General features: G+C 44.3%; 1 protein-coding gene across 1 annotated transcript in view; it reads left to right on the forward strand.

The window, feature by feature from the left end:
- LOC141055959 (uncharacterized) overlaps window positions 1-27,143 on the forward strand; it is a 193,061-nt gene that overhangs the window by 156,734 nt on the left and 9,184 nt on the right. Inside the window, 6 exon segments of the mRNA XM_073552654.1 lie at window positions 4,750-4,780; window positions 18,339-18,445; window positions 18,575-18,754; window positions 18,838-18,961; window positions 19,045-19,142; window positions 19,341-19,431. Coding sequence (XP_073408755.1) covers window positions 4,750-4,780; window positions 18,339-18,445; window positions 18,575-18,754; window positions 18,838-18,961; window positions 19,045-19,142; window positions 19,341-19,431 — 631 coding nt within the window.

Below are 27,143 nucleotides of genomic sequence, written 5' to 3' on the forward strand. Positions count from 1 at the left end.
CTCTTGCGCGCTGTCCTCTCTTCCCGCGCGGCACTTCGCTTCTTCGCTCTCTGCGGCAGGATCCGCCCACGAAGACCCACCTCTTTCTTCCCGCGCGCCAAGCAGCACGGCAATTGGCGCCAATTTCACACAGTCTGTTACACAAACACAGTCTATGGCACACAGGACCCGGGGATACTGGGCTCCGTAATCCTGTTCGTGATGCAAAGTTGGGTCGCCCTCCCAGGGCTGTGGGGTACTCGGTACCGGGCCGGTGTCAGGGGAATGTGTCACAGCAGCGGTGACCCGATCCGTGGCCCTTGGTTCCCAAGTAATGGGGGAATGTAGTTAATGGAATGGAATAGTTTGTGATGCCACCTGTGATGTTCGGCAAGAGAGGTGTTAAGCCGACGCTGCATGCAGATCCGCTGGGACTGATGGTAGGGTGCAGCAAGGGTGTAAAAGCTCCCCACAGGTGAAGCTATAGTCCCAGGGCAGTGTAGAGGTGGATGGCACGGTGATGTAGCAGTGCCGTAAGGGTCGGAAACGGACAAGACACAGCAGGGTGCAATTTCTGTACCTTTACTTGATAACTGCAGTCCAGGGTCCTGATTACAGATGGTAACGGAGCAGGCTAGCCTGGAAGCAACTTAGGGATTCTCTCTCAGCAGACGGGCTGTGCAGTCTCCTTCCTAGAGCTTGTTTGAATGAAGTACTCCAAGTACTAAGTTACTCTGAAGTTCCTCTTGTCAGATGTTCCCAAGAACCTTACTTACACGGCAGACAGCTGTAGCCTCTCTCGGTGACTCCTATCTCTCTGAGTCCTGGCTCTCTATCCATGCTGTTGTTGTGCCTCAAGTCTTAGATGCGAATAGGGCATTTACAGCCCCCTACTCCACTGGTATCTGTTGTAGGACCATTAGTATCTGTACAACCGTGGAGACCAAGCTCCAGTTCATGCGCTCTCAAGCTGAGGGAGCTCTCCTTCCTAGCTCAACCTCCAGCTTCTCTCTACACGTCTGCACACTTCACCCTCCACAGACTAACTGACCACTCCTTCCTCTTGACCCTCAGAGAGCACTCCTCCCCTTAATCCTGGTTCAGAGTTCCCCCTGCTGGCCTGGAGTGGAACTGTGTTGCAAGTATGGATTGACTGCGAGAGAGACCCATCATTGCCTCCAAGCCTGGCATTACCCTCCCCTGGAGGAAGGCAAAGCCACTGTGGCGGACATACTCCTGGGGGCGCCACAGTATGACCAGCAGTGCTGCTCTGTTATGGTCTGAAAACATTCTGTATATTTCAATATGGACTCAAAATGTCCATTTTTATGTTCACACTACAATCCACCCTTGGCTATTTTGAGCCATACATTATTTATACAAGGTACCATACACTAAGGGGACAGTTTTAGTGGATGATTGACATAAGGATAATAATGGAAGTGTACACTGTAAACAACAACACAAAGCAATGCATGCACAAATTATAGCAAAAATCACTCTTGTATGTGAAGTTTTGGGTAACATCTTCTATGTCTTCATCTTGAGTAGATACCTCTATGAGCTTTGTCCAGAACTGTAGGGATTTGCTCTGGTAAGGCCTCTTTCACACATCAGTTTTTTGCCATCAGTCATAATCCGTCAAATTTTGAAAAAAACGGATCCAGCGACTGCTGCCGCCGGATCCATTTTTTTCTCATTGACTTGTATTAGCAGCGGATTGCGATGGATGGTCTCACGTTTCATCCGTCGAAAATTCTTTGTCCGTCGGCCGGAGACGACGCACAAAGGAACGTTTTTTGTCTCCTTCAAAAAGTCGGACAGCGACGGATCCGTCGTCGTCCGTTGTCTGCTAGAATGGATGCCTATGGGTGACGGATCCATCGTAGCCCTTCACATGATGGAATCCGGCGACGGATTCTGTGTTTTTTCACTGAGCATGCTCAGTTTACCTCTGGTCACTGGTGTCAGCTGATGGGACAACTGATCCCATCATCCGACACCTACTACCACGTATTGCAGTGAGAGCAGGAGTGGCGGATGGGAGTATTCATCTGCCGCTCCTGCACTGAATATAAATAAATAATAAAAAAACGGCGGGGGTCTCCCCCTATTTTTGATAACCAGCCAGACGAAACTCACAGCTGGGGGCTGCAAACCTCAGCTGTCAGCAATCCTAGCTATCAAGAATAGAGGGGTTCCCCCCATTTTTGACAACCAGCCTCACTAAAGCTCACAGCTGGGGGCTAGTATTTTCAGGCTGGTAAGGGGCTATTGATCTTGCCCCCCCAGCCTAAAAACATCTATTCTTTCTATCTATTATTTCTAACTATCTATTCTTTCTATCTTTTCTGTCTTTCTATCTATTTTATCTATTTATTCTATCTATTCTTTCTATCTATTCTGTCAATCTATTCTTTGTATCTATTCTTTGTATCTATCTATTCTTTGTATCCGTCCGTCTGTCCTTTCTGTCCGTCTGTCCTTTCTGTCTTTTCTGTCCTGTCTGTCCATTCTGTCTGTCTGTCCATTCTGTCTGTCTGACTATCTATCCATTCTGTCTATTCTTTCGATGGATCCGTCAAAAAACAAACGAAATGGATGAAAAAACGGACACGACAGATTGTGACTGACGGCAAAAAACTGATGTGTGAAAGAGGCCTTAGGAGTAGGAAAGAAACGTGTTTTAGCTCCATTGCTAATGAATAGTCATTGGTTCTGATGAGGAAGTCAGCTGACTTTGAGATGAGCTTAACAAATAATCCACATTGTTATAATCTCCGGTCTCCTGCATCCTTCTACTATTCATCAGAAGCACAGTTAGCCCACATTTTTCCTACTCCATTGTAAACGGCTTCTGGAACTCTTTGGAGAAATGGCCGCACTGCTGGTTCCACTACCAAATAAATTATGATGGAAATCAAGTCAAGAGGGGTCTGACTACCAAACATGATGCCATATTCTGTAGACATCGTGCACACAACATCATTCAGTACACACACACGACTTTGTTCCGAACACCTCAGACTCCACAAGGCTCTGTACACTTGGCAGACACAAGGCTCCGCTCCGTACACCTTGTGCACATGGCTCCGCTCCGTACACCTCGAACACACACGGCTCTGCTCCGTACACCTCGCACACACGCGGCTCCGCTCCGTACACCTCGTACACACGCGGCTCCGCTCCATACACCCCGTACACACACGGCTCCGCTCCGTACACCTCGTACACATGGCTCCGCTCCGTACACCCCGTACACACACGGCTCCGCTCTGTACACCTCGTATACACCCGGCTCCGCTCCGTACACCTCGTACACACGCGGCTCCGCTCCGTACACCTCGTACACGCGCGGCTCCACTCCGCACACCTCGTACACACGCGGCTCCGCTCCGTACACCCCGTACACACGCGGCTCCGCTCTGTACACCTCGTGCACATGGCTCCGCTCCGAACACCTCGTACACACACGGCTCCGCTCCGTACACCTCGTACACACACAGCTCCGCTCTGTACACCTCGCACACACACGGCTCCGCTCCGTACACCTCGCGCACACACGGCTCCGCTCCGTACACCTTGTACACACACGGCTCCTCTCCGTACACCTCGTACACACGCGGCTCCGCTCCGTACACCTCGTACACAGGCGGCTCTGCTCCGTACACCTCGTACACACGCGGCTCCGCTTCGTACACCTCGTACACACACGGCTCCGCTCCGTACACCTCGTACACACACGGCTCCACTTCGCACACCTCGTACACACGCGGCTCTGCTCCGTACACCCCGTACACACGCGGCTCCGCTCCGTACACCTCGTACACGCGCGGCTCCGCTCCGTACACCTCGTACACGCGCGGCTCCGCTCCGTACACCTTGTACACGCGCGGCTCCACTCCGCACACCTCGTACACACGCGGTTCCGCTCCGTACACCTCGTACACACGCGGCTCCGCTCTGTACACCTCGTGCACATGGCTCCGCTCCGTACACCTCGTGCACACACGGCTCCGCTCCGTACACCTCGTACACACACGGCTCCGCTCTGTACACCTCGCACACACACGGCTCCTCTCCGTACACCTCGCACAAACACGGCTCCGCTCCGTACACCTCGCACACACACGGCTCCGTACACCTCGCACACACACGGCTCCGCTCCGTACACCTCGCACACACACGGCTCCGCTCCGTACACCTTGTACACACACGGCTCCTCTCCGTACACCACGTACACACGCGGCTCCGCTCCGTACACCTCGTACACAGGCGGCTCTGCTCCGTACACCTCGTACACACGCGGCTCCGCTCCGTACACCTCGTACACACGCGGCTCCGCTCCGTACACCTCGTACACACGCGGCTCCGCTCCGTACACCTCGTACACACTCGGCTCCGCTCCGTACACCTCGTACACACGCGGCTCCGCTCCGTACACCTCGTACACACGCGGCTCCGCTCCGTACACCTCGTACACACACGGCTCCGCTCCGTACACCTCGTACACACGGCTCCGCTCCGTACACCTCGTACACACACGGCTCCGCTCCGTACACCTCGTACACACACGGCTCCGCTCCGTACAGCTCGTACACACACGGCTCCGCTCCGTACACCTCCTGACCCCACACATAAACTTCCCCTCATCCAGCACCATGACAACCAGCACAGCAGAGTCCTGCATACACTGAGGCCCTGATCATGTGACCCCTGACTCCTCCCCTCCTGTGACCTCATCCCAGGTCCTGTGCGCACAGAGCAGCCATATATGTGGAGTGCGGTTCTGCGGGTGGAGGTAGGTGCTGGGGCCCCTTTATTCTCGCTAAGGATTGGCCGCTGGTCACACTCAGCCATTATACATTTACATTGAAAGAATCATAGAATGGTAGAGTTGGAAGGGACCTCCTGGTCCAACCCCCTGCTCAAAGCAGAATTCACTAAATCATCCCATACAGATGTCTGTCCAGCCTCTGTTTGAAGGCTTCCATTGGAGGAGAACTCACCACCTCTCGTGACAGCCTGTTCCACTCATTGATCACTCTGTCAGAAAGTTATTTCTAATCTGTATCTTCTCCCTTTTAATTTCATTCCATTGCTTCTCATGTTTGCAGATGAGAATAAGGATGCTCCCTACACTGTGACGCCCTTTAGAGATTTGTAGACAGCTATTAAGTCTCCTCTCAGGGTGTGTGCACACGCTGCGGATTCTGCTGCGTTGTACAGTACCTTTAAAATCAATAGAAAAGAAAAACCGCAGTGCACACGGTGCAGATTTTTCCGCGGATTCAAATCCGCAGCATGTCACTTCTTTGTTCGGAATCCACAGCGGTTTGGCAGCTGCTCCATTGTACAGGTGTCAAACCGCAGGGTAAATCCGTAGGCTAAGCTGCAGATAAACTGCAGGTCTTTTGACCTGCGGATTTTGCAAAAACCACGCAGAAAAATCCGCAGCACAATCCGCAACATGTGCACTTACCCTCAGTCTTCTTTTTTGCAATCTGAACATTCCCAAATCCTGCAACCATTCCTCGTAGGACATACTTTTCAGTCCGCTCATCATCCTGGTAGCTCTTCTCCGAGGAATCAAGGACGTGTCAGTTAAGCCACAATACTAAAGATGAGGCCAGAGCACAAAAAACAACAACCCGCCCACAGGCCCACCCAGGAGCGAGAGTCTCATTACCGAAAAACAAAGATTAAGCAACAACCACAAGATGAATTTCTTCAATCCAGATATCATTTTAGAGGGAACCTGTCACCCCCCCAGGATTATCTATTTATCATCTATCTATCCATCCATCCATCTATTTATCTATCATCTATCTATCCATCCATCTATTTATCTATCATCTATTTATCTTTCCATCTATCTATCCATCTATTTATCTATATCTATCATCTATGTATCTATCCATCCATCTATCTGTTTATAGATGGATAGACAAATAGATAGATGGATATAAGATAGATGATAGATAAATAGATAGATGTATAGATAGATGTATAGATGATATATAAATAGATGGATGGATAGATGCTAAATAGACAGATGGATAGATAGATGGATAATATATACATGATAGATAAATAGATGGATAGAAACATAGATGATAGATAAATACAGTAGATGGATGACTAAATACATAGATTATAGATAGATGAATAATAGATGATAGATAAATGGATAGATAAATAGATAGATGGATAGATAGATGAATAATAGATAGATGATAGATAAATAGATAGATGGATAGATAGATAATAGATAGATGCTAGCTAAATAGATAGATGGATAGATAGATATAAAAATAGATAGAGGTAGAGATAGATTGATAGTGAAATATGAAGCCAATAGGGGACTTTATAATATATACAATACTGCAATCTTATTGAAATAGACGGCATTTTTACTGTGACACACCTTAGTTCCTTCGTTGATGAGCTGACCGGCCAGGGAACTGCTTGTGGGGAGCTCAGCTGGCAGATCAGATGCCGCCAAGGGAGGAAAGAGGGAGATGGGGGCAGGCGCAGCTATAGTTGCTCACTGCGAAGGTGCCAGATTCCCAGCCCCGCAGTGTGAATACATCATAACATACCGTGCGGGGCGGGATCTGGGGCCTCCGCAACGCGCTGTTAGAGCTGGCGGAACGCACCAAATAATAAGATAATAGTAAGGTGTATTCGCAGCCCGGGGTCCACCGTGCAGAGGTGGTAAACTGCTGCTTAGTAATGGCGGATGTATATAGCGGTATACAAAAGGTCACACGCGGGTTAACGTTACCCGGTGTGAACAGGAGCGGACTCTGTTACCTCACAGAGCCTCCGTACCGCGGAACTTAAATGCCGGAGTCTGTTTAGCACTCACAGAGTTCGGCAAGGGAGCGCACAGAATGCGGTCACAGAACTCTGCCCCAAGGACACGGGGTCACAGTCCCTCTAGACCTTCTGAGCACGTGGCGTCGCACCTGCGGACACCACTATAGACGCTGATGATGGTGGCGTGTCGAGCACGTGCACCGTGGCGTGCAGAGCCACCGGTGGACACTGATGCCAGTCTCTGACTCTGCCTCTACCTACACCTAGACCTGGGCGCTTAACAGGCTAGGCTGCACAACACATGCGTACCAAGGGTAGGGGTTTCCAATGAGTCATTCACCAGAGACATTCATACATGCGTACAGCACTCACTCCACATGGTCTAATCTTTGTCTATATTAGCGCATGGCCGGGCGGCCATGCGATCCTTTTATAGCTGCGTCCTTCCGGGACCTTCCTGACCTTCCTGATGGTCCAATCCGAGCTGGAGAAGGACCTGAGCATGTGACCTCCGATCTCCAATGAGAGATCGTCCCACGGGCATGCTCAGTGGACCGAAAGGAGGACTTAGTCCCTGGAGTAGTTCGCTGCTGATCAGCATGCATTGCTATAGCTGGACCAGAGGTGGCAGCAGCAACCAAACCTACAGAGCTGGTCTGAGCAGAGCGCCTGGATCGACGAGTCTGCTGAGCAGCCTCTTGTACGGCCGGAGAGGAATGGGATACTGCTGAATGCAAGGCTCATGGTGCCTACTGTGCAGCGACAGGAACTCAACGCCTAACACACGCAGGCGCGATAGCCTGATGTCAGTTCCTGGGCAGCGCGCACTGCGCATGCCCGAGAACTGTTGGCACAGTGCCGGCACCGGCATATAACAGCAACACAGGAGGAGGCGGCGCACAGACGCTACAGGGGGATGATGGACGGCTGGGAGGCGGCTGATACAGGGGGACACACCATACCTATGGTACTCAATGCAGGTATGGGGAGCAATTTATAAAAGTCAATATTTCAGCATTACTAGGGATCAGAAACAGAAGAGCCACCTTCACAGAGTGCAGCCTTAGTGCTGCTGAAGGTGGGTCTTTTACTTTACCGAGGGCCGGCGGCAGTGCCAGATATTGAGACGCGAGACTTGTGTGAGTTTCTTGCAAGTGGGACCCCGGCCTTATCAGTATAATGGCGCCGACCTGACACTGTCTGTAGGTTACAGAGCACAAGTCTGATGTCCAATTCACTTTAAATACCATTCTATTAGTCACTGCCCATTGTTAAAGCTTATCTAGATCCTTCTGAATCCTTTCTCTGCCTTCTCTACCGTTAGCTATCCCTCCTAGGTTTCCATCGTCTGCAAATTTGATTAGTTTACCTTCAGTTGCCTTATTTAAATCATTTATAAAAATGTTGAACAATACTGGGGCCAGGCCAGAGCCTTGTGGTACCCCACTTGAAACACTTTTCTAATTGGATGTGCAACTATTTTGAGTATGATCACTGAGCCAGTTATGAATCCATTTAACCGTAGGCTTGTCAATCCCATACTTGTATAGTATGATACACTTTATCAAATGCTTTGCTGAAGTCGAGATATACTATATCTACTACATTTCCCTGGTCAACCCAGTCAGTGATTCCATCATAGAAGGAAATTAGAGTAGTCTGGCATGCCTTGTTTGCTACAAACTCATGCAGATTCTGGTAAATTATTGTATTCTTATCCAAGTACTTACATTTTTCTTAATAATTTGTTTAAATATCTTTTCTGGTATAGAAGTAAGGCTCACTGGCCTGTAATTTCCTGGCTCCGTCTTCTTTCCTTTTTTGAAGATAGCGACAACATTTGCCCTTCTCCAATCTTCAGGGATTTACCCTGTTCTCCAGGATTTTTCAAAGATTCTGGCTAGTGGTTCTGCAAATTCCTCTGCTAACTCTTTCAGTACCTTAGGATGTAATTCGTCTGGACCAGGAGATTTATATTAATTGAAATTAGCAAAGTGTTCCCATCTCACTAGTTATAGATAGCGTGGATTCTTTTATTCCTTCTATGGCTCTGTGAGGATCTGTTCATGTTACAATTGCATTTTTAAAGAAAACTGATGCAAAATAGGAATATAAAAGTTCGTCTTTCTCAACACCATATTTGACCACTTCACCATTTTCATCCTGTAAAAATCCTATGGCATCTTTAACTTTTTTTTCTGCTCTTGACATATTCCCCAAATCCTTTTTTGTTACTTTTGGTCTCCCTTACAAGCTTCACTTCATTACTGGCTATAGCTCTTCTAACTCTTGCCCTGCATTCCCTGCAAACAGCATTATATACTTCTTTAGAAATGCCCCCTCTTTCCATTTAATATACATTTCTTTTTTCCTTTTTAACAAGTGTTTTTTTATTTGCCTGGTGTCAATAAATTCAGAAAAATAAATATATTCTGTTTTTAAAATGGTGCCATCCACGCCTGCGCAGTAGCATTTATCAGCGAGTCGATAGATGCTACTGCCCAGGCGCCATCTTAGTGAAGACAATTTTTTTTTCCTCTAGCAAGATGGCGCCACCTGCGCAGTAGCATCTATCGGATCGCAGGCGCAGATGGCACCATTTTGAGGAAGATTTTTTTTCCTGAAATTATTTATACCAGCAAATAAAGTAATTAAATGCACATTATACATGCGATCATGCTGCAGCGCAGGTGCTCTGATCGGCACCTGCTTACTGAAGATGATTTTTAATTTTTTCAATACATATAATATTCAGTATGTAAATTAGGGGGCAGGTCACTGAGGGTTCAGTGACCTGTCAGAAGTCATCAGTATGAATAGCTAAGCAGAGCGCAATATAAAGACCCGCTCACAGGCCACCCCGAAGCAAGAGCATCTCATTAACTCAAAACTGTAAATAAGGATTAAACAACAACCACAAGATGGATTTCATCAACCAAGGTATCATTGTAATCAGTATAACGGCGCCAACCTGACTTTGTCTGTAGGTTACTGTGTACAATCCTGCCGACAGGTTCCCTTTTAAATGCTTCCAGTTCTTCCTTCTTTTTGGGATTGTTACCGATTGTGCAGTAAAAGTTTCTTTTAGCAAAATCTCCCATTCTTTTTGGATATTTCTGTCCTGTAGAACATCCAGCCATTGGACCTTTCCTACCCTCTTTCTGAGTCCATTAAAATTTGCTTTTCTGAAATCCAAACTTAAAGTCTGAGTCCCTCACTTGTCTTGCTTCTCTTGTAATCCAAAATTCGAGGATAGCATGATCGATGCCTCCTAAATTCCCAGCCACCTTTACTCCCTCAACCATTTCCTCCCTGTTGGTAAGAATTATGTCTAAGATTGAAGATCCTCTTGTTTTCTCTTCTACCCTTTGAACGATAAAGTTGTATGCAAAAGAAGATAAGTAATTTCTGAACTCAGTACTTTGGCCTGAGAGAGAGTTGTAACAAATATTTGGATAGTTAAAATCTCCCATGATCGCTATGTTGTGCTTTTTTGAAAACAGAAACATCTGATGTAAATAGAGTTCATCCATATCTTCAGTCTGGCCAGGTGGCATTTAGTAAACATCTACAATAGTGTTCTTCTCCCCTTGTATTCTTACCCAGAAAGTTTCTGCAGAGCTACCAGTCTCTGAAGCTTGGATCTCTATGGTGATATACATTTTCCTAACACACAATGCAACACTTCCTCCCCTCTTGTTAATCCTGTTTCTAATAAATAAGTTATAGCCTTCAAGGTTTGTATTCTAATCTTGTGCATCATCCCAAGTTTCAGTGATGCCTATGACATCATATCTCTCTTCCTGTGTTAGCATCTTCAATTCTTTGTTTCCCATGCTCTGCGCATTTGTATAGACACATTTTAGTTTGTAGTCTGTTTCTCTTGCTCCTCTATTGTCTTTAAGAATTTGTTTTTGTTCTTTATTTCCACTTCTAATAGGAGAGGTTCTCAAAAGAATTCATTAGCTGCATATTTCTTCCTGGCCGTAAATTTCCCATGCTATATTGCTGTAGGTAAAAAAAACTCTCCTGATGAGTGTAGCAAGGCATCTACCAAATTTGCGTTTTTCCGTTTTCATAAGATGCAACCCATCTCTAGCAAGGAGTTCATCATACAGGTAATTCACTTCATGGTCAGGAAACCCAATACTTCTTACTTTTCCTCTTGGGGTCGGTACAATCACTGATACAATCTTTAGTACTGTATTTCCAATGTTGCTGCTCTTGCATAGTGATAATTCCTTTTGGACACAATACAGCGATTCTGTTGTTGTCTCCCTGGAGTTTGTTACGGTTCTATCAGTTTTGTTCACACTCCGCCATTTTCACCCATCATTTCTCCTACCTGATAACCACTCTGTGTCCCGATTTGGTGAAAAAGCTTTCTTTAGAACTGATCGCTAATCTGACAGTGCTGTGCAAAGTGTCAGATCAGCGATCAGACTTTGCATAGTAATGTCCCACCCTGGGACAATGTAAAAAGGTGAAAAAAAAAAAAAGTATAAAAATAATAAAAAAAAAAAATCCTAAATAAAAAAAAATATTCCCCAATAAAATCATTTCTTTATGTAAATAAAAAAAAAACAATAAAAGTACACATATTTAGTGACAGATAAAACTTACCCCTGGCACATCTCTGCAGCCCCCCTTTTCCCACGGTCTCAGGCGCCTTCCTTCAGCGGTCACATGGTACCGCTCATTAGAGTCATGAATATGCGCATATTCATGACTTTAATGAGTGATACCATGTGACCGCTGAAGGAAGGAATAGCTGTCGGAGAGAATCAGGGGTCTGCAGAGACTGCGCCAGGAGGGGGTAAGTATATGCAATATTCACCTGTCCCCGGTCCACCACTGTGCACCGCTCTGTCTGCCGGGTCCTCTGTCAGTGACTTTCAGGCAGAAGGCGCGATGACATAGTTAGTGCACGCCCTCTGCTGCCTGAACGTCACTGACAGAGGACCCGGCAGACAGAGTGCTGCGCAGCGGTGGCCTGGGGACAGGTGAATATCTCAGGTGCCGGGGCCCTGAGCCAGCAGCGACTCCGGCACCTGGCCCCCATAGCGCCGGTGTCCCCTCCTGCTCAGGACACCAGCACCTGGCCCCCAGCGACGAGAGGTGAGTATGTCATTTTTTTTTATTTGCAGCAGTGGCAGCATATGGGGCCTATTCTATGGAGCATCTTATGGGGGTATAATCTATGGAGCATCTTATGGGGCATAAACTATGGAGCATTTTATGGGGCAGCATATGGAGCATAATCTAAGGAGCATCTTATGGGGCAGCATATGGGGGCATAATCTATGGAGCATCTTATGGGGCTTAGTCTATGGAGCATCTCATGGGGCAGCATATGGGGGCATAATCTATGAAGCATCTTATGGGGCAGCATATGGGGGCATAATCTACGGAGCATCTTATGGGGCAGCATATGGGGGCATAATCTATGGAGCATCCTATGGAGCATCTTATGGTGCATAGTCTATGGGGCAGCATATGGGGGCATAATATATGGAGCATCATATGGGGGCATAAACTATGGAGCATTTTATGGGGGCATAATCTATGGAGCATTTTATGGGGCATAATCTATGGAACATCTAATGAGGCCATAACCTTTATGGAGCAGATATGGGGCATATTATTCTATGGAGCATCTTATGGGGCCATTATTATCTTTTGTGCAGCATTATATGGGTGTGTTTTGTATGGAGCATCTTATGGGGCCCATCATGAACTGTATGGAGCAATATATGGGGCTCCTGATTCAATATGGATATTCAAAAACATTTAACCTACTGATGTCTCAATTAATTTTACTTTTATTGGTATCTATTTTTATTTTTTACATTTACCAGTAGCTGCTGCATTTTCCACCCTAGGCTTATACGCGAGTCAATAAGTTTTCCCAGTTTTTTGTGGCAAAATTAGAGGGGTCGGCTTATACTTTGTGGCTTATACACGAGTATATACAGTAATTATTGTTTTATATAAGATAAATCGTACTGACCCGAAGAATAAAACTGCTTTATCAATTTTACCACACGCGGAACGGTATTAACGCCCCCCAAAAGAAATTCATGAAATGCTGGTTTTTGTTCAATCTGCCTCCCAAAAATCGTAATAAAAAGCGATCAAAAAAGTAATGTGTCTGAAATGGTACCAATAAAAACGTCAATTCGTCCCGCAAAATAAGACCTCACATGACTCTGTGGGCCAAAATATGGAAAAATCATAGCTCTCAAAAACTACAAAAACTATTTTTTGAATTAAAAAGCGTCTTTTAGCATGTGACAGCTGCCAAACATAAAAACCCGCTATGAATAGTAAATTATACCCCCCTTTATCACCCCCTTACTTAGGGAAAAATAATCAAATTAAAAAAATGTATTTATTTACATTTTCCCGTTAGGGTTGAGATTAGGGTTAAGGGTGTGTTGGGGCTAGGGTTGGAGTTAGAATTGGGGGGTTTCCACTGTTCAGGCACATCAGGGGCGTCTGATCTCAATTCCAGACAATTCTACGTTGAAAATGTCAAACGTGCTCCTTCTCTTCCGAGTTCTGCCATGCGCCAAAACAGTGGTTTACCCCCACATATGGGGTATCAGCGTACTCAGGACAAATTGCACAATAACTCTTGGGATCCAATTTCTTCTGTTACCCATTGGAAAATAAAAAATTGGGGGCGAAATATTTTTGTGGAAAAATTATGATTTTTTATTTTTATGGCTCTATGTTATAAACTTCTGTGAAGCACTTGGGGGTTCAAAGTTCTCACCACACATCTAGATAAGTTCCTTGGGGGTTTGGTTTCCAAAATGGGGACCAAGGGAATGCAGTGGACGTGGTGTACATGGACTTTTCAAAAGCTTTTGATACGGTGCCACACAAAAGGTTGATACATAAAATGAGAACAATGGGGATATGGGAAAAAATGTGTAGGTGGGTTAAGAGCTGGCTCAGGGATAGGAAACAAAGGGTGGTTATTAATGGAGCACACTCGGACTGGGTCACGGTTAGCAGTGAGGTACCACAGGGGTCAGTTTTGGGCCCGCTTCTTTTTAACATATTTATTAATGACCTTGTAGTGGGCATAGAGAGTAGAATTTCAATATTTGCAGATGACACTAAACTCTGCAGGGTAATCAATACAGAGGAGGACAATTTTATATTACAGGAGGATTTATGGAAACTAGAAGCTTGGGCTGATAAATGGCAAATGAGCTTTAATGGGGATAAATGTAAGGTCATGCACTTGGGTAGAATGAACAAGATGTACTGTATAATTATGTGCTTAATTGTAAAACACTAGGCAAAACTGTCACTCAAAAAGACCTGGGTGTATGGGTGGACGACAAACTCACATTTAGTGGCCAGTGTCAGGCAGGTGCTGCAAAGGCAAATAAAATAATGGGATGCATTAAGAGAGGCATAGATGCTCATGAGGAGAACATAATTTTACCTCTATATAAGTCACTAGTGCGACCACACTTAGAATACTGTGTACAGTTCTTCTCTCCGGTGTATAAGAAAGTTAACCAGCGATTTCTCATTTTTACACCACCATTTTTTGGAGGGGACCACATCACCAAGACAGGTTATTACACTTGGGGTTATTTAGTTTGGAGAATCGAAGGCTTAGGGGTGATCTTATTACAATGTATAAATATATGCGGGGACAGTACAAAGGCCTTTCTAATGATCTTTTTACTCTTAGACCTGTGACGGGGACAAGGGGGCATCCTCTACGTCTGGAGGAAAGGTTTAAGCATACTCACAGACGCGGATTCTTTACTGTAAGAGCAGTGAGACTATGGAACTCTCTGCCATATGATGTTGTAATGAGTGATTCCCTACTAAAATTTAAGAAGGGACTGGATGCCTTTCTTGAAAAGTATAATATTACACTAGTTTCCTTAATATTGCGTTGATCCATGGAGCTAGTCTGATTGCCGTATGTGGAGTCGGGAAGGAATTTTTTTCCCCAATGTGAAGCTTACTGTTTGCCACATGGGTTTTTTTTGCCTTCCTCTGCATCAACATGTTAGGGCAAGTTAGGATAGGATATGGGTTGAACTAGATGGACTTAAAGTCTCCCTTCAACCTTAATAACTATGTTACTATGTATGTTACTTGTGGGGGGGTTTCCACTGTTTATGCACATCAGGGACTCTCCAAACGCAACATGGTGTCCGATCTCAATTCCAGCCAATATTGCGTTGAAAAAGGCAAACGGCGCTCCTTCCCTTCCGTGCTCTGCCGTGCCCAGAAACATTGTTTCCCCCCCACATATGAGGAATCAGCGTACTCAGGACAAATTGCACAATAACTTTTGGGGTCCAATCTCTCCTGTTACCATTGGGAAAATAAAAAAAATTGGACCTGAAATAATTTTTTTGTGTTAATGTTAAATGTTCATTGTTTTTTAAACATTCAAAAAATACCTGTGAAGCACCTGAAGGGTTAATAAACTTCTTGAATGAGGTTTTGAGCACCTTAAGGGGTGCAGTTTTTAGAATGGTGTCACTTTTGGGTGTTTTCTATCATATAGACCCCTCAAAGTGACTTCAAATGTGATGTGGTCCCCCCCAAAAAATGGTGGTGTAAAAATGAGAAATCGCTGGTTAACTTTTAAACCCTTATAACTTCCTAACAAAAAAAATTTTGGTTCCAAAATTGTGCTGATGTAAAGTAAACATGTGCGAAATGTTACTTATTAGGTATTTTGTGTGCCATATCTCTGTGATTTAAGGGCATTGAAAGTTGAAAAATTGCGAAATTTTCGCCAAATTACCGTTTTTTTCACAAATAAACGCAAGTGATATCAAAGAAATTTTACCACTGTCATGAAGTACAATATGTCACGATAAAACATTGTCAGAATCACCGGGATTCATGGAAGCGTTCCAGAGTTATTACCTCATAAAGGGACAGTGGTCAGAATTGTAAAAATTGGCCCGTTCATGAACGCTCAAACCACCCTTGGGGGTTAAGGGGTTAAAGACACTTCCTGGCGTTTATTTTCAAATCTTACCATTTAGTCACTTATATTGGTCTTTAATGATGAAGCTATATTTTTTTTTATGATTTTTAATTTTTTGTTATTTTGGGACTTTTTGATCACTTTTTCTTTCATTTTTTTTTTTTTGGCGAGACCGGGTTACAATGAGACCTTTATATAGCTGAAATTTGAAAATGTATCTAACTTTATTTATAACTCGAATATAATCCCAAATAATTGGAGATAAATATTCCCTCTCTGACCCTTAAATGTATGAAGAGCTGTACCTCATTATTGCTTTAGGAAGGAGAGGGGTTCTCTGGTGATGAGGAAAGTTCAATCCACCAGTAAGATAAAAAGTAACTTTTAATTAATCCATTAACAATTTGTTTGCAACCAGTATGGGACTCAGTTCAGATGGTACACATAAAGGAAACCAACGCGTTTCAGCGATATGCCTTAATCATGGTATGCATGGTATTTAACCCTAGATAAGCCTCCGATGTATCCTGAAAGATAAGAAAAACGAGTTAGATTATACTCACCTGGGGGTCCGGTCCGATGGGTGTCACGGTCAGGTCCAGCGCCTCGCATCTTCTAGCGATGACGTCCTCCTCCTTACTTCTGCCGCGGCTCCTGCGTAGGCGTACTATATCTGCCCTATTGAGGGCAGAGCAGAGTACTGCAGTGCACAGACGCTGGAAAAGGTCAGAGAGGTCCGGAGCCTGATGATCAGGGCCTAATTTTTCGGTGTCTGACGACCTCTTCCAGATGTGCTGTGCCTGATGTCCTCTGCCAGATGTCCGGATCCTATGCTTCCCTGCCTGATGTCCGGAGCCTGCTGATCGCTGCCAGTGGTCTGGAGCATGATGACTGTGGCCTGATGTCCAGAGCTGATGTCCGCAGCCTGATGTCCGGAGCCTGTCGATCGTGGTCAGATGTCCGGAGTCCGATGCCAGTGTGCTGATGCTATATCTGTTATCCGAGTCCTGATGTCCTGCCTGGTGTCCTGATGTCCTGCTTGGTGTCCTGATGTCCTGCTTGGTGTCTTGATGTCCGTGTTCCTGATGTCCAGTCCATGTTCCTGATGTCCGGTCTGTGGTCCTGGTCGTCCTGCCTGTGTTTCGATGTCAAGTCTGTGGTCCTGGTTCACCTGCCTGTGTCCAGATGTCTGGTCCATGGTCCTGGTGGTCCAGCCTGTGTTCCAGAGTTATGGTGTTGGCTCTGCTTGGATCTAACCAGCCGATGGCCTGTGTTGCCAAGCCGGAGTTCCTGTTCCTGTCCTGCCTGTGTCCCAATGTTCCGCCAATTCCCTGAGGTCCACCCAGTGATGACGTCCTTCTGGGATCAGTGTCTGATGTTCTCCTGCTGAACCTGTGCTGCGCCTGAAGCCTGAGAGAGAGGCCGTCCTAGTATGCCCGTGCCAGATGATCCTGGAATGCATCAACCCGTGATGACTCCTGCCATCGTCTGACGTCTGTCTTGGGTGTGTCTGATGGTCTCCTGCACAGCCAGTGCTATGCCTGAGGCCTGAGAGAGAGGCCGTCCTGATATGCTCGTGCCAGATGACCCTGGACTGCTTCAACCCGTGAAAACCCCTGCCATCTTCTGTAGTCTGTCTGAGGTCGGTGTCTGATGTTCTCCTGCTGAGCCTGTGCTACGCCTGAGGCCTTAGAGAGTGGCCGCCCTAGTATGCCAGTGTCAGACAACCCTGGACTGCATCAACCCGTGATGTCGTCCTGCCTTCGTCTGTGATCCTGAGACGTGTACCCTTCCCTGATGTGCGGAATCGGGAGCCTGGCATCATTATGTTTCGTGTTTGTACTTTGTTCTTGTTCAAGTAAACTTTATGTCTATACCTGAAGTTGTGCGGTGTCATGTCATTCTGCTACCTCGTCCACATGCTCAGCTGCCACAGACCGCGGTCGCTACTCTTCCCTAGTCCCGGTAGGCCCGGGTCCCCCCTGTGGTCCAGTGGGTCTGCATTCCGTCCCCACCTGGGACGCTCGCCCCACGTCGGCGTGGTCGGTCGACGTGGAGGCACTGGCTCGGCCGCGCACGCGGTCGCTAGTCGTGACAGTATGTGACATAGGTCTTCTAATTCTCTTTTTTTTAATGGATCCATGGTACAATCTACCAACTGAATGTCACATTCTATTAGATAAATCACTCCGGTAGTGTTGCCGTTTATGTAGCTGTTGATAGAAAAACTGTTACCCGTCACACAAGAACCAAAGGTGCGCTTGTTACAATCTGCGTGTGCACATGCCATACAAAAATTATGAACACACTTAAAAAAAAAAATTTGTGATTGTGGAGAAGTAGTAGGTCCTTGAAAAAACGTGGGAGATTTCTTAGCTGTGAATCTAATACTGGATTTTTTAAAAATTTCAGAGAGTTTCTCGTCTTCATTTAAAATGGGTAGACATTTCCGAATAATATATTGCTTTATACCAGCATCAGTGCTGTAGTAAGTGTATATTTTATGTGATATATGTTTTACTCAGACTTATCTTCAATTATTCTTTCCATTTAGATTTGTACAATTTTCCTGACCCACCAACGATGGATAGGGACAGAGACAAGATGGCAGAGAGGATATTACACCTCACCTTAAAGATCCTCATCCGGCTTACTGGAGAGGTGAGAGATTCTGATGACATCACATTACATCATTCTTATCTGTGGGAATAACAGATGGACAGAACTGGAGAGGTGAGGACTCTGGAAATGTCTGTAGTGAGATTTATTAATGTGTCTCTCCATAACCAGGATTACACAGTAGTGAAGAAGACCTCTAGTGACCGCTGTCAGGCCTTTGTGTCTGAGGGATGGGGAAGACCCCTGAGCCCAATCACAGGGCCTCCACCTCACCCCCTGATACACGAGGACATCAATGACCAGAAGATCCTAGAACTCACCTACAAGATGATTGAGCTGCTGACTGGAGAGGTGACACTGCTGGGAATGCTGGGACATTATACAGTAACGCTATGAAGGGATCAGGGGGATGACGGTATAATTGTATGTGTCAGGTTCCTATAAGGTGTCAGGATGTCTCTGTCTATTTCTCCATGGAGGAGTGGGAGTATTTAGAAGGACACAAAGATCTGTACAAGGACGTCATAATGGAGGTTCCCCAGCCCCTCACATCACCAGGTAATAGACAGGACTAAATACACATGGCCTATAATTATCTGTATGTAAAGAATGAGTTCAGTCCCTGTATGTGTTTCCTCCAGATCTATCCAGTAAGAAGACAATTCCAGAGAGATGTCCCCGTCCTCTTCTTCCACAGGACTGTAAACAAGAAGATCCCAATGTTCCTCAGGATCATCAGGTAGATGGAGAGAAGTTGTCAGGAGATCTCCCCTATGATGTGTAGACGACTGTGAAGGTCTTGTGCTCAGTCTTGTTTTATCCACCAGTATTATATGTTTTATACTTGTGTAATGAGAACGGTGGAGATGGCAGGATTAGAGCTGATCATAGAGGTGACTTCTCCATCTGTCTGTGACTTTTACAATGTTTGTTTCAGGGTGAAGATCTGACCCATATTAATACTACAGAGACATATGTGAGGGGTGATGAGTGGTGTAAAGAGGAGATTCCTACATATGACTACCCAGGTGAGTAGCTACTACTAGATACAGAGAAGTGACAGATTCTTCTCATTCACTTTGTGATCTGTCCGCTTTTTTATTGTATATTTTATCTCCTTCAGACAAAATTCACATTAAATATGACTGAATATGTAATTCTGTTTTACATATGTAAAATACAGCTGTAATATAGAAATAAACTTATTTTACATATGAAAATGTTATTTTTCATCATCTGCTGAAGTCTTAGTAGAATAGTGAATAATGGAACGCCGACATGAACTTAGAGCAGTGTATATAACTTGAATCCAGTCCCTCACACCTGCTGTCTGGTGTTCGATTTGCTGATTTATATTTGATTGGTGTTCGGCCTGCAGCCTCTGCCTCCTGGCATGGCTTGGTGTAGAATTTTTTTGCCTCATGACTGGACTTGGTTTAGCTATTAGCATTGTGACTATGATTTATTTAGTCTTTTTTCCCTCATGGCTTGGTTTAGTCTTTGATGTTTTGGCTTTGCTTAGTTTAGCCTTTTTCTTTGGACCTTGGGTCAGCTTTCAGCTTCTTATGACGTGATGTAGCCTTTGGCCATGTGGCTTGATATAAACCATCTATAACGTGGTTTACATCAAGCTATGGTCTGAAGCCTCCCACGGCATGTCACGCAATGTCCCCAATTTTTCTTCTCAGGACTTCCATATTCTTAGTACTCAGGGCACCCACTACCAATGTATCTCCGCTCAATCCCATGGCAATTGAGTCTATCCTCCCCCATATTGCCTGTGTCAGGATCATCTTTTCTCACCTCTTGTCCCGCCTCTACCCTTCCTCTCATCATGTCTATTTGGTTCCACACAAACTCCTCAAATCCGTGATGACATTGATCTACTCTGGAAAATTCTCCTGGTGTATAGGACAAATTTTGTTTTGGTGATGATTTTCCATGGGATTTACATATTCTTCCCAGTGCCCGCTCTTTTAAATGTGCCTGATTTCTATCTTCATGTCCCCCACTGTTCTAGCATAATTAAGTTCCAGCTTGAAACCATTATTATTGCCAGATTTGTGAAGGTTGTTGGGGTTCCGTATCCATTCAGGACAATTTCTCTTCATATTGCCTGTATTTCAAACACAGAAAACATTGAATGCTTCCTGTCTTTTCCGATGGCGGAGCCGTGGGACGAACAGTTGATTTAGTTTTAGCATGGTGTACACATTCATCTTTCTATCTAATGTGTATGGGCACATTCTCACTTATTTTAATGCACTTCTTATTGTTCAGTAGATTTTGTCTGCTCAATAATCATAGCCGCATCAGTAAGCGATGGTTCCCTTGCTGCACTTGTCTGAATTGCCAAGGTATGAGAATTTTCCACAAACATGTGGATCATGCCTTGTGGAATGCCATTACCTTGATCATTTGTGACTTTCCTGTACATGGCTGCAAACCGACAGCACAGAGACAAAGGCTCATCATGACTAGCTGGCTTGAACTTTATCAGGATTTCCAGAGTAACGTCCTAGTTTCCTTTGCCAGTTTCATGAGTAAGGAAAGGCATTTGTCCTCATCTTGAAACTGGCCATTCCCGTGTTGCCTTCTCCCTTTGCCTCATACCTCTGCACAAGGTGATAGACAACCACAATTTGAATAACTACATATGATATTCAGGCACCCCACAATATTTATTGCAATGACCCTCAAAGATATCGCACAAAGCAAAAAAGTCTACAATGGGATTGTGTTTCTTGATATACCGTACTTCCAGATTCGTAACAGGAAATTTATCCTTTCCATACTGCTATGGTTAAGAAAAAATTCCTCTAGCCTCTCCAGATGATTTGGCAGATTGGAAGTGATGTGATCCATTTCCCACCTACTTCCATATTCCCAATAGTCATCCTGACCCTTAAAGCGGCTGACACGTCTGCACTCCATCAATGTTGGAGTGAACTGTAGCGGCCGTTCCACCTGTTCCCTGGTGTTAGCTCCAGATCTAGGATCCATGGGAGATGTGGACGCTGCTTCCACCATCTCCTTCTCTGTCGTTACCAGAACACAAACCTATCTAGTGGGCAAGGGTAACATGTTATTCAATTCATACCAGGCCATGACAGATTAGAGATGACCTATTGCATATCTGCAATGGTTTGCGTCTTTGCAGCCAGATCCTCTCTGAGTGTTGTAACTAGAGTTGAGGGAATTTGTTGGCTCCCTGCTTATTCGGCAAGCTATAGCGCTTACCAAATACAGTAAGCTGCAGAGGGAACCCGGCTTCCTGGATCACGCCAGCTGATCTGCTGTTTGGCTGCCTAGATGCCTACTTTCCTGCCTGTCAGATCGCTGATCTGATACTATGCATTGTCTCCCTTCCTGGGACAATGTAAAAAAAAAATTAGTGTAAAAATATTTTTTTTAAAAATGTCCAAATAAAAAAATAAATATTTTTCCAATAAATACATTTATTTATGTAAATAAAGAAAAACAATAAAAGCACACATATTTTGTATCCCCACGACCGTAACAACCCACTCTATAAAACTGTCCCACTTCAGTGAACACCGCAAAAAAATAAATAAAAAACGAGGCAAAAAACAATGCTTTATCATCATACTGCCGATCAAAAAGTGCAATAAAACACGATCAAAAAGACGGATGTAAATAAAAATGGTACCAATGAAAATGTCATCTTTTCCCACAAGAAACAAGCCCCCATACAGCTCCATCAGCAGAAAAATAAAAAAGTTATAGCTCTCAGAATAAAGCGATGCAAAAATAATTATTTTTTCTATAAAATAGTTTTTATTGTATAAAAGCGCCAAAACATAAAAAACAATATAAATGAGGTATCACTGTAATCGTACTGACCCAAAGAATAAAGCTGCCTTACCAATTTTACCACACGCGGAACGGTATAAAGAAAAAAACAAAACAAAAAAGCAATTCCTGAATTGCTGGTTTTTGTTCATTCTGTCTCCCAAAAATCTGAATACAAAGGAATCATAAAAGGTCATGGGCCTGAAAATGGTATCAATAAAAATATCAGCTCGTCCCACAAAAAACAAGCCCTCACATGACTCTATTGGCTGAAATATGAAAAAAGTATAGCTCTCAAAATGTGGTGGTGCAAAAACTAGTTTTCACAATAAAAAGCGTCTTTTAGTGTGTGACAGCTGCCAAACATAAAACCCCAATATGAATCTGGTATCGTTGTAATCGCACCAACCAGAAGAATAAAGTCACCTAATCACTTATACCGCACAAGGAACGGCGTACAAAATAGATAAACTCAATTCTTTACATGCTGTTGATTTTTTCATTCTGCCTCCCAAAAATCGCAGTAAGGCTCGGCGCACATTTATCCTATGCTCTGCCCTGGGTTTCCATGTAAATCTCTGAAATACGTGATTCAGACAGAACCCCCGGTGGAAAATTCCCTATAATGAGGCAGATGGAGGCACTATGGACGCCATAGGACCTGTGATCCGGCAGTGTCCGTCTTTTTAGGATCACATAAAAGTGCCGTCGGCCACAGTTTTGTGGAGGAAGAGAGTAGTCAGACAAGCACTCTGTAAAGAAGAGGCAGAAGAGCCATTTAGGTCAGGACAGAGGGGACGCTGAGAAAGAGACTGAACGCTGCCACCACTGGATATTTAAACCCGGCGGGGCGCACTCCTGTGTGTTCCCGCCCCTCTGCATGTGTGCTTGAGGGCACATGCAACATAATGGTGATATGACGTCACTGCTGCAGCACACGCGTACCTGCTCATACCTAGGCTTGGCGTCAAGGTGCTTTGAAGTGCCGCATGTCCACAGCAATGTTACTACATCGCTATGAACATCCGGACTTGCAGGTGTCTGCTGCTGCCAAAACAAAGGATGTACTTGATCCCTTGGTCTACATGGTAATTAACAATGACAGCAGATGAATATGAATGATAACCCCAAAAGTTTTTCTCCACTCATGGTTAGTGGTTGGGTGAAGCCATTTACTGTGTTTTCTCTTTTTAAATGATAATGACAACCCAAAACATCCAAATGACCCTGATCAAAAGTTTACATATCCCATTCCTTAATGCCATGTATTGCCCCCTCTAACATCATTGACAGCTCGAAGTCTTTTGTGGTAGTTGTGGATGAGGTTCTTTATTTTCTCAGATGGTAAAGCTGCCTTGGCAAAAAGCCTTCAGTTCCTGTAAATTCCTGGGCTGTCTAGCATGAACTTCACGCTTGAGATCTAGTCAGTGGCTCAATGATATTGAGGTCAGAAGAATAAGATGGCCACTCCAAAACCTTCACTTTATTTTGCTGTAGCCATTGACAGGTCGACTTGACCTTGTGTTTTGGATTGTTGTCATGTTGGAACGTCCAAGTACGTCCCATGCACAGCTTCCGAGTTGATGATTGCAAATTTGCCTCCAGTATTTGCTGATAACGTGCTGCATTCATCTTTCCTTCCACTTTGACCAAGTTTCCTGTGCCTTTGTAGCTCACTCATCCCCAAAACATCAGCAATCCACCTACGTGCTTTACAGTAGGAATGGTGTTCCATTCATCATAGGCCTTGTTGACCTCTCCAAATATAACGTTTATGGTTCTGGCCATAAAGTTCAATTTTTGTCTCATCACTCCAAAGTACCTTGTTCCAGAAGTTTTGAGTCTTGTGTGTGTGCTGTTTTGAGTATGATAGGCAAGATACTTTGTGCCATTTGCGCAGTAATGGCTTTTTTCTGGCGACTCAACCATGCAGCCCATTTTTCTTCAAGAGTCTCCTTATTGTGCATCTTGAAACAGACACACCACTAGTTTTCAGAGAGTCCAGTATTTCAGCTGATGTTATTTGTGGGTTTTCCTTTGCATCCCGAAAAATTTTCGTGGCAGTTGTGGACAACATTTTTGTTGGCCTACCTGACCGTAGTTTTGTTTTCACAGAGCCCCTGATTTTCCATTTGTTAATCACAGTTTGAATGCTGCTGGCTGGCATTATCAATTCCTTGGATATCTTGGAGATGGAAACATTATATTTGGGGGGTGTTTCTCTTCTAAGAGCACAGGACTACTTCACAGCATCAATGGGAGAATCGATGGAGCCATGTACCGTAAAATCCTGAGAGACAACCTCCTTCCCTCCACCATGACATTAAAAATGGGTCACGGCTGGGTCTTCCAGCAAGACAATGACCCGAAGCATACAGCCAAGGCAACAAAGAAGTGGCTCAAAAAGAAGCACATTAAGGTCATGGAGTGGCATAGCCAGTCTTCAAACCTTAATCCCATAGAAAACTTATGGAGGGAGTTGAAGCTCCGAGTTGACAAGTGACAGCCTCAAAACCTTAATGATTTAGAGATAATCTGCAAAGAGGAGTGGACCAAAATTCCTCCTGACGTGCGCAAACCTCATCATCAACTACAAAAAATGTCTGACTGCTATGCTTGCCAACAAGGGTTTAGCCACCAAGTAGTAAGTCTTGTTTGCCAGAGGGATCAAATACTTATTTCTCACTGCAAAATGTAAATAAATTTATATCATTTATACAATGTGATTTTCTGGATTTTATTTTTGATATTCTATCTCTCAATGTTAAAATTAACCTACCCTTAAAATTATAGACTGTTCATGTGTTTGCCAGTGGGCAAATTTACAAAATCAGCAAGGGATCAAATAATTATTTCCCCACTGTATATTTTTAATGCGCTTCTCTTTACAGGGTATAATGATTAAACTAATTTTTTCAACCTATTTTTTAATTTTTGCTATTATGAAATGTATGTGTAACTCCCATATAATCCCAAATCATAGTACATAAATATTCTGAGTAAATTGTAGATGTATGAAGAGCTCAACCTGATTATTGGTTTATACCAATATCATAGCTGAAGTGATGGTATATTTTTTTTTTTTTTTTAAACACAAATTTTATTTCAAATTTTCAAATTTTCATAGACATTGCTTCATTTCACATGACAAGTCATTTTTCCAAAAAACAGACAATAACTCAGCCTATCATCCTCCCTTCCTACCCTCCCTTAAACAAACCCTCTTCCTCTTACATTTTCAATGGTCTCCTCTAGCAACTTCGCACACATGTTATGTCTAGACCACTTGTAAAACACAGATTGCAAGCATCACCTCTGTAAAATATCACCACACATTTATCCTTTTTAACTCCTGTCCCTACCAGGACCTTACACCTCGCCTTCATTAGCCAACTTCAGATTCCCCAAATTGTTTTGGATGTCTTCCAGTAGGTACCATTCAGTATATTTAAAGGGCCTTACTATTCTCCTTATTTCCTCTTCATCACATTGTCTTACTATGAAAAGCCTCCATTTTTTAAAGAATTTACCCGTCAGACCCTCCTTGTTCCTTTCCGCCTCCAGCTGTTCGATTCTGAGTAAAGATTTAATCTGTCCCATCACCTCTTCCATCAACGGCACACTTCCCTCAAGCCATTTGGACAGTAGAGCCCTCTTACCTATCATAGCCACCCCATGAAACAATTTTGGTAATTTGGGCCTCTGTTCCTCTCCTCCTCTTACTACCTGTCCCTTGTTCCTATAATGAAAGATCCACAGCAATGGATCCATTTCAATTTCCACACTCCCCACTTTTTGCATTAATAATTGCAATCCTTTCCAGAATTTCTGGCTCTCTGGGCATTGCCAGATCCCATGGAACAGGTCTGTGTTTGGCAATTTACATTTGGGGCACTGAGTCACTCTGTTTATCTGTTGTGTATTTGGGATGTTAAAACCATAAATTGCTCTATGCATCAGTCTATATTGAGTGTCCCTCCAACCTTCATTAATCACCTCCTTCCTCATCTTCATCCACCCCTGTAATATCTTCTCCCCTGCTTCAGAGTCACCCAGTTGTCTTGCCCATGCTCTCCAGACTTGTTCTGGGCAGATTGGAATCAAAACCTCCCTCAAAGCTTTATATAATGCGGAGATAGAATTCTCATGTCGGTCTTTCATAATAATTCTGTCCAAGTCATTCGTCACCTGTTCCATTCTAACATCCCTCAGTTGTGACATTAGGCCCTTTTCTATCTGTTTGTATTGGAGGATTTGAAATGTGGATAGCCCATATTTTGTCACGATTTCCTGGTATGTCAGCCATCTATTCTCCACCTCATGTATTAGATCTGTCATCCTTTTTATCCCCTTGTTCTTCCATTCTGAAAATAATTTGTTGTCTCTTCCCGCTGGGAAATCTGGGAACCTCCATATATCAAGATGCTTGGATATTCTCCAAGACAACTTGAATTTTTTCCTCACTGCCTTCCAGGCCATCACCGTATCTCTACATACCAGTGAGTGTTTAATGTTCCTTGGTATGTTGGCCAATGACGTGTGTAATAGTGCCCCTAAATCCCAGGGTTTACAAAACTCACTCTCCAAACGTATGTCAGAATGCCCATTTGTCTTCCTCAACCAGTCTATGGCATGTCTCATCAGGCATGCCAAATTATACCCTCTAATATTTGGCAGTTTAATGCCTCCTTGTTCCAAAGATTGCATCAATGTTTCCGTTTTAATTCTCGGTCTTTTCCCCCTCCATAGGAATGTCGAAAATGCTTTATTCAATCTATTTATGTCTGTATGTTTCAACAACATGGGGATGGTCTGCATTGGGTAGAGTAACTTTGGAAAGCACATCATTTTCAAGAGATGATTTCTACCTAGCAGAGATAACGGTAGCCCTTCCCACAACTTCAATTCCCGTTCTATTTTCTGTATC

This window comes from Dendrobates tinctorius, unplaced genomic scaffold, assembly GCF_039654945.1.
Source record: "Dendrobates tinctorius isolate UK_male_01 unplaced genomic scaffold, ASM3965494v1 ptg000192l, whole genome shotgun sequence".
Taxonomy (NCBI): Eukaryota; Metazoa; Chordata; class Amphibia; order Anura; family Dendrobatidae; genus Dendrobates; species Dendrobates tinctorius.